Consider the following 12,004-nt stretch of genomic DNA (forward strand, 5'->3'; position numbering starts at 1 on the left):
TATCATGCATTCACATGCCATGGTAGTAAAATGTCACATAGAGCTGCCAACTATCATACATTCGCATGCCAAGGTAGTAAAATCTCACACGTCCATTAAAATTTTGTACCTACTCCCCCTCCCCCCCATTTAGATTTGCGAGCGCTATGGGGAAAAATGATTACAATTTTAGTCAGCAAACAATATTTCCGTTCCAGTACGCCCCTCATCAACAATATCTCACGCCATGTAATTCTAACAGGTTAACAGCCCTGCAACAGTTAGTGTACCAGTGATTATACTTTGTATATAGCAAACAAATAAACACACATAATGTGACATGATCAAGGCTCGAAAATGAGTTTTACATATGTGACACGATCTGGTCCATGGGGGCCAAAGGAGGCATTTTTGAAAATTGAGTTACTGTAATTATTACATAATACATACAATAGGCCATCATTTACTGAAAACCCCAACGGTCTAGCATACTTGGCTCAAAAGTTATGAAGTTTTTTGATGTCTATTTTCTTATGTATTTTATTGTTTTTTATCTCCATATTTTTACCTTTATCTCAGTTTCAAATTTGCCGCTTTTGGCCCCCCATGGACCAGATCGTGTCACATATGTTTCTAAAGAGGACATTTAGAGCTTTCAGAAACTGGAAACCCCATGATGATACGACTTTTCGTTGCGAAGTTACATCAATTTATCAATCGCTAAAAACAATATAAAACAAAAGAAATTTATCATTTTCTCTACCTATATCTCAAAATCAATATTAGCGACATCCGACTCATCTCCCTTGATCGTGTCACATATAAGCAAACAAACCTGTGTTACATCTATGTCATAGCCCAATGATGTATGAAGGATGATGGTAAATGTTGTACTCAAGATAGTCACTACAGGCGGCATACCAGTACTGAGACTTTGTATATAAGCTGGCTTCTCTAGAGCACTACGTTCTTGATTACGTATAGCTGAAAATTGAAGGAACAGTACTTTTGTATTACATTCATTTGCATCAAGTTACTATACAAATCAAACCACAAACATATGTACGAAAGAGGCTCAGTGTTGCTCATGTCTTATATGCATGTAATGTGTTTGCGACATGATCGTGTATGAAATATATAGAGGTGTTTTAAAACCAAGGTCATTTACATAATTTTAAAACCCCCTGGACACTTACTGGTCATCTAACAGCATTTCTGATTGGTTGATAACTTGAAATGCTCATTTCAAATACCAATCATGACTAGGCTTTAAACTATATATTTAAACTTGCATTTGCAGATGATCCCTCCTTGATTGGTTCAAAATTGGACACAATATTCATTTTGGCCAATCGGCAGGTAGTTCTCATGGGGTTAAGGAAATCATACAAAAGGTTGGATTATCATTGCACCGTTCATTTGAAATCCGCCATACCGCTATGGCAGATTTAAGATAAATGCCATAGAGGGAGTATGTCTTTCAATTGGAATTGGCTAGGGTTAATTATTTTGAAAGCCATGCTCTTCTTGAATTATAATGTTACCTATATTTTCCACACCTGGAGTGAGTATTTCAAATGGAAGTTACCCAATTGTCTATTCTATCTGAAACCTATACGCCCTCTGCTAAATCTTCCACAGCGGGAATGTGTATTTCAGATGGAATTGCCAATTACTCCCCTCTAATATACTATGCCAAAGGTCATGATCATAATTATGGGGTTGTGATCTTACCTCCTATTTGCTTTGAGAATGGAATCTCCCAAGCGTACATCTTGATAAGCTTAATGCAAGTGATAACTTCACTCATAAGACGTACACGTTTATCTGTGATTTTAATGCTGCGATGACGGAAGTGAGCTATCAGTTTGGAAAAGAGCACCTGTATTTAAATAAACACAAACAAACCAAGTTAAAGTGCAGTCAAGATAAACTGTATGAGTGACCAAATATCAGATAAACCCTCTTCCCTGGTATGAGCCGGGTTCACAACTAATTATTGCACAGCCGACCCCTTCGTAGAATAAATGCAGGCTTTCAAGACATCAAATTTTTATAGCCTTACTTTTTGCAACTGATTTGTTAAGGCATGGGGTATGAGCGACCTTGAAGTACAGGTATCTGGAGAAGGGAAGCAACAAGTTACCCCAAATCACAGCGACAGGTAGTGACTGGGCACGCCGAGTGCTAATATATATTTATTTTGGAAGGTTCGTGTTTGTTTTAAATTTTGGGCGTTTTTCCAAAATTTCATATTTTTAGCGATATTTCAAAAAAAAACAACATGCCAAAGACAAATCTTTTTGCACATACTTTGTTATTGCTAATACAACTCTTTTCTGCATACCTACGTTACAATTCGTTTTGGTGATTTAGTAATACTAGCGGTTACCCGTCTTTCGCGATTGGTAAATTTTGTTATATTTTGTGTACATGTAAATGTTTTATTTAATGTGATTAATGGTATGAGAGGAGATTATCATTTAGAACTTAGAAGTATAATATTTAGTATCTTTTCCAAATAAACCCGCAAATAAATCAATGGCTTGAAATTGCAATTAGATCATGATCGAAGCAAGTCTTCTTGCCACCATATCATATCCACCGTGAGAAGTCTTGCCCCTGTGGGATGCTGGCCGCTCTGCTATTTAAGATTTTTATGCATTTGTTTCTACAGTACTTTTTTTTAGCCCATTTTGGACAAATTTGTTGTACCTTTTAGCTCATTTTTTATCATTTTCATCCAAGTTTGTCCCCCACCTTGAAATGTACCTTGCTGCCCCCGCCTCCTGCAAAAGTCCTGGCTACATCACTGAGCAGATGAACACAATTTTATTCACATCCCTCTTGGCCCCTGTGGCCTGCTGGCTGACCTGATATTTTATATTTCTATGCATTTGTTGTACTTTTTATTTGTTAGCCCATTTTGGATAAATTTGTCGTACTCTTTAAACCATTTGTGACAATCCCCCCCCATGAAATTTGCCTTGCCCCCGCCCCCCCCCTCTCTCTCTCTGAAAAAGTCCTGGCTACACCACTGTGCAGCTGAAACAATTTTATTCACATTTCCTTACACTCTATTTCATATAAAGTTATGATTTTTTTGGCAACCCTGATTAATTTGTCCTTCAAAAGTTTCACTTACAAACTAATTGAATAAACAAACACTCTACTGTTGACTATAGGTTCTCCATAAAAACACAGAATACATGCTAATGTTGATAAATTAGTTGAATAAACAATAGATGTTAATTGAGTTTCTACTGTGTTTGAGACTACAGGCATACTTCTACTGTGTCATGTAATAGTTGAGACTACAGGCATAATATCCTCACACCGATGACAGGATCTTCTCTGGTCAACATTAGTGTATTGTGTTGGCCTGAAAAGTTTTAGCATGGAGGTGCTCTGGTAGTGGCTTTGAAACTAATTAACATAATTTGACACCCTTAAGGGATCTAAAATGATCGTTTATTGCGTTTCGACAGTATTTTTTGTGGGACATGAGAGCACCCCAGACCTATCGAATTGCATTCTGAATCTGAAGCATGTCTTTCTGATATCAAATAATTTTCATTTTTGAAAATCACAATATAATACAAATTTTATGACAAATTATAAAAATTTGATATTTTTCAAATTTTGATATATAACAGTACTAAAGTAAATTATATAAATCTAATGACAGATTCTTAAAGTGTATGTAGCAGGGAGGAAAAGCCGACGGTCAATTGAAAATTTTGACCTTTCATATTGAAGATTTGGATTTTTTTCCCAAAAAGACCTAATTTTTTTTTGGTGTTTTGGGAAAAAAATCCATATCTTCAATACGAAAGGTCAAAATTTTCCATTGATCGTCGGCTTTTCATCCCACCTACATACACTTTAAGTATAAATCATCAGATTTATAAAGTTTACTTCAAGTACTGTGAAATATCAAAATATCAATTTTAATGATTTGCCATAAAATGTGTATTAAATTGCGAATTTCAAAAAATCAAAATTATTTGATATCAGAATGACATTCTTCGTATTCAGAATGCAATTCGATATGTCTGATGTGCTCTAATGTCCCACAATAAATACTGTCCAAACGTTCATACCCCAGCCCTTAACGTAAACAAAAACAAAATTGGGCGTTTTATTGGGGTGCGGACAACTTTACTCTAGGCAGCGCAAAAAATCCGTTTTCGAAATAATGTAAAACGTAGAAGTTTTAGCCTTACCATGTCGCCAAACTCAGTAATTTATTATAGATTATTATAAATTTTGTGACTGCATTTTGGCGTTTTCGATGCGATTTTAGGCTTACCGTGATTTAACGTTGATATCTGGTCTTGCTCCTTTTATAATTTTACTTTGATCATCGGCTTTTGTAAATAACAGAATGTAGATTGGCTCTGAATAAGTATCGTAGTCCTCTTGGTGGGTTTTTTCATGATATAATTAGTTTGAATTTGCATGTAACAACCCAAACTCGACCTCTGAATTCGGGGTTGAAGACTGTTTTCGGAATTCCTGTGGAATCAAACAAGTGCATGAGTGGCGACTATGGTTTTATACTTCCGCATTCATGATTGCGTCAACGCCTAATAATATACTTCTTTGTATAGGTTGACTGTAGCTGGTATACAGCTGGTATACAAAGAATTGGTTACATGTCAATGACCATTAACTTCAGGGATAGACCCTTTGCACGCCTTTCTATCATGCAGTATCTTTACCCGCAGACATGTGCCCGTGTCATGTGCCAATATTGCGTAATGTTAAAGGTAAATATATTTTTTTGACATTGAGAGGACTGTGTGCTTCTATGGCCAAGCGGTCTAAGGCGTTGTGGCCCGTTTCTTCATTGCTGTTCTGATCGTCGCTTGTTCGAAACCGTGCGTCTGTTAGTTTTCTTATGCTGCTTTATTTTTCCAGCGTAGGGCCTAGAAAAACTAATTTATAATTTCTTTTTGTATTTCTTTATTTCTTTATTTCTTTATTTCTTTATTCATTTATTCACTTATTCATTTATTCATTTATTTATTTATTTATTTATTTATTTATTTATTTATTTATTTATTTATTTATTTATTTTTCGATTGATTATTTGACGATTGACTGAGCAGATTTATCGATTGCTACTTTAGTTGTGGGACTTCTATTTGATTTTGAATGACATCGTACATTAGTATTTATTTTTTCCGTTAAACATTATCAAGAACTAATATCACAGGTTTTAGTGCAGATAGGAAGTTGGCTTAGTGATACTATCTGTTGATTCAGAAACGGAAGTTGCTGGGTTCGATTCCCACCTATGTCTATTTTTTTTAAAGACTTGGAAAATTACTGCAGTAAGTTTATTTGGTGCGCGATCTCAGTTATTCATTTTCTGATGGCTGTGCCTCTTACAGACACCCTCCCTCTGGAATCCAAACCACGGTTCGCTCATTACACCTCCCTTAAAAAGTCACCCAATTTGTTTTAACCATCTGTTTCCATGGGACAGGAAATTGTCGACATTTGTGGGGAAAATCTTCAAAAGTCACTCAACTGGGTTACCAAATCATGGGTTTGGCAACCCTGATCAATTTGGTTGATTTTTGAGACTTCAAAATTGTCAAATTGGACATTCTTTCAAATGATCCTTCAACACAAAAGCATCAAACACTCAACTGTTGACAATAGGTTCTCCATAAAGGACAGTCATCCTTTGAACACTGAATACATGCTAATGTTGACAAATTGGTTGAATAGACCTCATTGGTTAAAATCATTCAAGAAATAAAGATATGATGATCCAAAACCCAAGGAAGATGCAAATTCAAAAGTTGCAGTTTGCTCCATTGCATGTCCTATTGATCTGTACACAAAGCGTTGTTGAACAAAAGAACTACCACCATGCTTTCCATTGATTAGAAAATAAAAGTGTAACATTTTGATTTTGTTACTTCCTTGGGGTTTAGATCACAATTTCTTTAATTCTATAATTCTCAAACAATTTCTAAATAAGCTCTTAAATCAGAGCTCAATGGGACAGGTTGTGGCTGCTTGTTTCAATGTCGACATATTTGTCTCTGTTTAGGATATACAGGTGTGAACATAACTGGTACCTTAATTCTTTTGCTGATACACCCATCCCCTGTCACCCAAAGACCTCTTAATCTCCAATGATCTGTCAACCACGGGTTAATTTTTTCAAGCAATGGACTATTTGATTTAAAATTCCTTTCTATCGTTCAAACCATTATCTTCCAAAATTCCTTGGTTCCTCCTTATTAGGGAGCACCCTAAATGGGTGAACCCACTATGGACGGGAGGGGGCGTAAGACCGTACGCCCCCCCAGTTTTTGATCACTTACCAGTATTGGATAGAACATGATATAGGACGACGTCCCAAGAACCGCCGTCCATCCAATCATTACATAAGAGGCAATAAGACTGAACACACAGAGAAAAAATCCAACAATTCCCATTGGGATGTAATTGCAGAGATCAAACACTCTTTGGCTGTCATTTGTACACAGATTAACAAGCTGAAAAGAGAAGTAAAAGAAGAAACAAAATAAACTAGAAATGTTACGGATTTCGACCCAACACAATTGTCAACATACAGTTTGTCCACTCTGAAGTACAAAGTACCAACGCGGACGCACACAATGTGCTTGCAGCAGAGACGCAGCACTACGCACTGTTAACGCGCTGTATACGTGCGCATCGTCACTTTGTACTTCAGAGTGGACAAACTGTAATGACAATTTGAATGACTTATCCATCACTTTTAAGCAATTTATACAAAACTGAATGGGCCTTTAATCTACATCCAATGTGTGCTAGAGAATTATGAAGAAACAGAAGCACACTTGCTGTGCATTGAGAAATCTTGTGGTTGCCTGCTCCAAACCGAAGGATAATGAAGGCAATGTTGATCAAATAATTGACGCTGATCGCATAGCAACACATAGAACAGAAAAAGATGAAACATCTTTCTTGACTTCTAAGTGTATTTATTTATGTATTAATGATGACAAATGTGATAATGTAAGGGGCCATCCCAGTTGAAATCCATATAGACGAATCCAATTCCACGCATTCATACACCTCAATGGCAGTGGCGTAGCCAAGGGGGGCAGCTGCCCCCCCCCCCTGTGAAAAATCTTGCCCCCCCCCCTGTGGGATGGTGGCAGCCCCGACATTTAAGACTTTTTTGTGTTTCTGACCAAATTGAATTATATTTTGCCATTTTAACCTAAAAAGTGCCAATTTGTTCGCGCTTTGCGCGAATTTATTCCCCTTTTGTAACATATTTCACCAGTTTAGCTTCAATATGCCAAAATTTTTCGCGCGCTTTGCGCGCATTTGTAACATTAACTTATTTTATCACCAAAAGGTGCCCCCCTTAAAATTTGTCTTGCCCCCCTTTGCCCCCCACTGAAAAAGTGCTGGCTACGCCACTGCTCAATGGCAGCCATAGCTGGGTCCCCCCTTAGGTCTATCCAACCTAAAATGTGAAATGATGCGGCCTTGGCGGGGATATTACACTGCATTTCATCACCCGTGTTACATATAGACAAAAGAATGATGAAAGTTTTATACAACACGATACAATTCAACGTAGATTTTGAAGTGGATTTAATCCACCCAATTGGGCAGTAACAACACCAGTTTGGTGCAGACGGGACCGAGTAATGGCTGATGAAGACATGACCTTGATATCCCACACAGGGGGTGTAGAAGACTGTAGATTTCAAATGGAGTTATGCCCATTCAATCTGGTAACCCCATTTGAAATTCACACTTGAAAGATGCATTGCCCCACCCCCCAAAAAAAATCCTGGCCATGATATTGGATGAGTATGTGCATGCATAATTGAAGTACAGGTAGGTGTGTAAAAGAAAAGCTTACCTCCCCGACAGATTTCCCCTTTAAACTGCGCAATCGTAATATCTTATGATAAACCATCGCCAACAGTGCTGCCCGAACCCTTCCAGCCAAACGTGTACTCAAGTAGAACGATAAACCGATACAAGAAGCCGCTGTGAACTGGAGACTTGTGAATGCTACAACTAATAAAGAGCCGTAAATGAAGTCTGGTTCAGTTGATTGTGTAAAGGCTACGAGTCTACGCATTACAACGGTCTGAAATAAATGGATTGACAACAAGTTATTTATACTCATGGGTATGCGCACTACCCGTAGAAGTATCGGCCTATAAGAATTATTTTGATTGGTTGCAAAGAGGCCTATATCATGTATTGAGCCAATCAGCGGTATGCCAAGTATGATCAGTAGGACTGAAGGGTATTGAGCTTAAACTTGTTAAAAGATCTAAAAGATATATTTCAATTGGTTACTCAGATGATTATATCTGTAATTAACCAAGCAGAGGTACTGTAAGAAAGGTAGACGTGGGCATGGGGTTATATACAAGTGAAGAGTAAATGCATGATCCATATACATGTACCACAAGTGTCACATTTTTATTAATTCTGTTAATTTCAGTTTTATTTGGTATTTTTGTGTACATAGTTCATTTTGATTGCACATTAGCTTTTAATACCACTGGACCCCTTAAATTTGGGTTTTGTTTTTTATCCAGAAATATTATCATCCAATTCCGGAAATGTACATTTTTCACATTTCCGGATTTCTTTTTTATATGGCCAAATTTCAGGAAACCCGGAAATTTCCGGAAAACTTTGCATCCCTAATACATGTACACCCCACATACCGCTCACTTCATAGTCCCTAATACTCACTGAGGCGACCAAATTTGAACTACATCCTATGGTTAATGCTAAGGTATTACAGATGACATTGCTTCGTATGATATATAACAACGCACTGAGCAGTGACGCATCTTTACTTCCATGCTTGGTAAGTAAATGAGCCCATCTCGTCTCAAGCCTAAAATAAAATGAACAAAAATAATTTTACACAAATCAGTGTTTGATTAGGCTGGAGAAAAATATTAATATTAAAACTGAATTTATACTCGATCGCTGAGCGATTGCTATATGTCGCCTTTTAAAGCGATGGACAATTGCAAGATTTTGCAATGCATCGACCATTGCTCTTGCATTTATACTAGCACCTAAATCGCTGGAGATGACATTCTTCCATAAAATGCAAGAAAACTTGTTTTCTCTCCAAAAATGCAAAATCTAAAGATATATACCGTACTGATGCCATTACAGTCCCACCCACAAATTTTTCGAAAAAATTTCAGAAATTGTAAAGAAAAAAAATGCTAGGATCACTCATGGTTGATTTTAAAGAAAATTGTATCCATTTTGAAATCATTAATAGAGTATGACATAAACACAAATAATTATCACTTTGCATATTAAAACCCATAGGCCTACAATTTATTTTGTTGGTAAGTCAGCCATGAATGATCCTAGCAATTTAGCTCTAGGTCCACGGACACTCCAAAACCAAAAAAAAAAATAACTTAACAAAACAATTTTTTTTAAATTCGAGTATAGTCCCACTTACGCCGACCATCTTTCACACTGCCACTACTCCTGGCAATACCTACCACTCTTCCTAGCAACTTGCACCAACCAAGTTGCACCTGGCGTAGACTCGCGTAGTACTTCAATGTGAACACAGCTCATGTGTGTCTAGAATAATTGTGTCCAAAATTTTGTCCAGCATCAGTTTAACAAAGGCTAATACCTAGAAAATAAATTATTTTGTACAAACCTGTGACTATTCTTCTTGGACAAGTCTTTATGCGAAGCAACTGTTAGATCCTCAGTCTTCAGGGTTCCTTTCCATGCCTTGATAAACAGTGGCGTAACCCATGAAAAAGTGACGACTGAAAACCAGCTAGCCTTGTCTATTGGAGGCCTGCAACATTCAAATTTGATTTACAAGCTAAAATTTTAATTTCATGCCTCAAGATAAAGCTTGCATGAAAAAATCTTGGCTACACCAAGGAGGGTTTCCCAAAACTGTGCATACTTTCTCTCTCCCCATTGCTCCCTCCTCAGTGCACCAAAAATTACTGAAAATCACACTATTTTGGGCAAATTAAGTTTCACATTTTCAGCCCCAAATATCACTTTACCCCCTGCCACCAATTCCCTGGTTCTGCCACCCATGTAGCATAAGCTAGTGGCCTAGCTAAGAATTGTGGGGCAAGAATACTGAATGGTGACCCCAATTCCCTAATTCCTGAAACAAATTTGCACCAATCACACTACTTTGGTTATAATTAAGCTGATTTTGGTCTTAAAATGAATATGAAAATTTTGACTTTCACCGCTTGGGTGCAGAATCATTCTAGGGGGCGAGGAGATAATCAGATTCCTATATCATACAGGTGTGATAACCGATGTCATATTTGTAGAAATACTAAATTTTGAATTCCTGCTGAGAAAGTCTATCTGTCAAAAAGTTGATAAACTGAAACTTACTATTCATTTGTTTATGACCCTGAATTCAAGAATCGGGTAGCCTCTGTTGGACAGTATTTTTTGTGGGACCCAAGAGCACATCAGACACATCCAATTGGATTCTTAATACGGTACAAGGAATGTCCTTATATATATCAATACATGATATAGGCCTCTTTGCAACCATTCAAAAGACCTTAAAATTTACTTCATGGACTGAGAATATAAATTTTTAATAATTTTCCATAAAATTGGTATTATATCGTAAATCAAAATTATTTGATATCAGAAAGACATTCCTTGTATTCAGAATGCAATATGGTGTGTCTGATATGCTCTCAAGTCTCCAAGAATATACTGTGCAAACATCACTATCCAATCCCTTAAAACAATATTTCCCCCGGATATTTCCCTAAAAAAATAGATTTCTCTTTTTTTCATAAAATGTTACTTTTCTCTGCTCTTTTATTTTTTGAACAAATTAAGTACAAAACAAAGAAAATTGCTAATCAATCCCAGTGCCTAATGTATGTTGCCAATGCATTTCACCAGGCCCTTCCAACTCCTATACCAGCGCAATACAAAAAGGTGTGGACACCGTCGTGAAAGTGTGAAGTGAAAGTGAAGAAAAATGCTGCTGCCACCAGATATAGGCTAAGTAAAATAGTGTATTACTATCAAGACTTAAGTTTGAAATCTGTCCTCAGATCGATGCGTCAAATTTCCAGTCCATCGCACTACATGCTCTATATTATTAGTCCATGATTTCACTCCATCGACCGTGACTTTTTGAAATCAGAAAAAAATTAGGGCATCCTCTTCAGCAAATGTTACTAAGACGTTTTTGCAGTATAAAAACATACCTTGTATCCGTTTTCCTTTTCTTGGGTGAATTGATTTTGGTATAAGTTGGATTGTACACAGCATGTGTAGCTTCCTGGTATGATCCATTTGAATCTCTACTGTTTCCATGGTTATCATTGTCATGATTGGTGTCATCATTTAGACGCATTGGCTTGGTTGAATTCATTATTTACACTGGTAAAAAAAGAAATAAACATTTCAATACTGGTACTTTATACAGGTATATAGCAATAAGGTGCAGCATTTACAACTTGGAACTTGGATGAAAAAGGGCGACAGAATAATAAGTATCAAACGTATGTGGAATCTATTCAAAACCACTCTCCTGTGACGGAAATTTTGAAGAGATTCCAAGTATGTTCGATGCTACGTTTGGAAATTGCAATCTCTCTATTTCCTGGGGGCACTTCAATATGAAATGGATATAGGCGAAATGTAAAAAATATGGGGTATCGGGTGAGAGCATGATTTTTGGCATACAAAATATCTGGGGGTCATTGGGTGAGAACATGACCTTTTTTTTAAATGGAACCTTTGGGTGAGAGCCAAAACAGCGCCACAGAAACCTTGAACACTGAATTTCTAGTTTCTTTGTTTGTTTTTTTAAATAAGTAACAAAATCAGTGATAAATGAAAGTTGTTGTTGAAATTGAAAAATAAGGGTCTTTGGATGACAGATTAAATGGAAAAATAAGGGGTCTTCGAGTGACAGAGCATGTGTTCGTAAAACAATATGTGGTCTTTGGGTGACAGCGACGCTGAAAAACGGGGT

General features: G+C 36.9%; 1 protein-coding gene across 1 annotated transcript in view; it reads right to left on the reverse strand.

Annotated features, from left to right (window-relative positions):
- LOC140169874 (ATP-binding cassette sub-family C member 5-like) overlaps positions 1–8,098 on the reverse strand; it is a 171,089-nt gene extending 162,991 nt beyond the window's left edge. Inside the window, exons 1-4 of the mRNA XM_072193188.1 lie at positions 7,871–8,098; positions 6,327–6,500; positions 1,714–1,861; positions 815–963 (exon numbers count right to left, since the gene is read on the reverse strand). Of these exons, the coding sequence (XP_072049289.1) occupies positions 815–963; positions 1,714–1,861; positions 6,327–6,500; positions 7,871–8,095 (696 nt within the window). The 5' untranslated portion in view covers positions 8,096–8,098. The remainder of the gene's footprint in view (positions 1–814; positions 964–1,713; positions 1,862–6,326; positions 6,501–7,870) is intronic.
- Between the last annotated feature and the right edge of the window lie 3,906 nt (positions 8,099–12,004).

The sequence above is a fragment of the Amphiura filiformis genome, chromosome 14, assembly GCF_039555335.1.
Source record: "Amphiura filiformis chromosome 14, Afil_fr2py, whole genome shotgun sequence".
NCBI lineage: Eukaryota > Metazoa > Echinodermata > Ophiuroidea > Amphilepidida > Amphiuridae > Amphiura > Amphiura filiformis.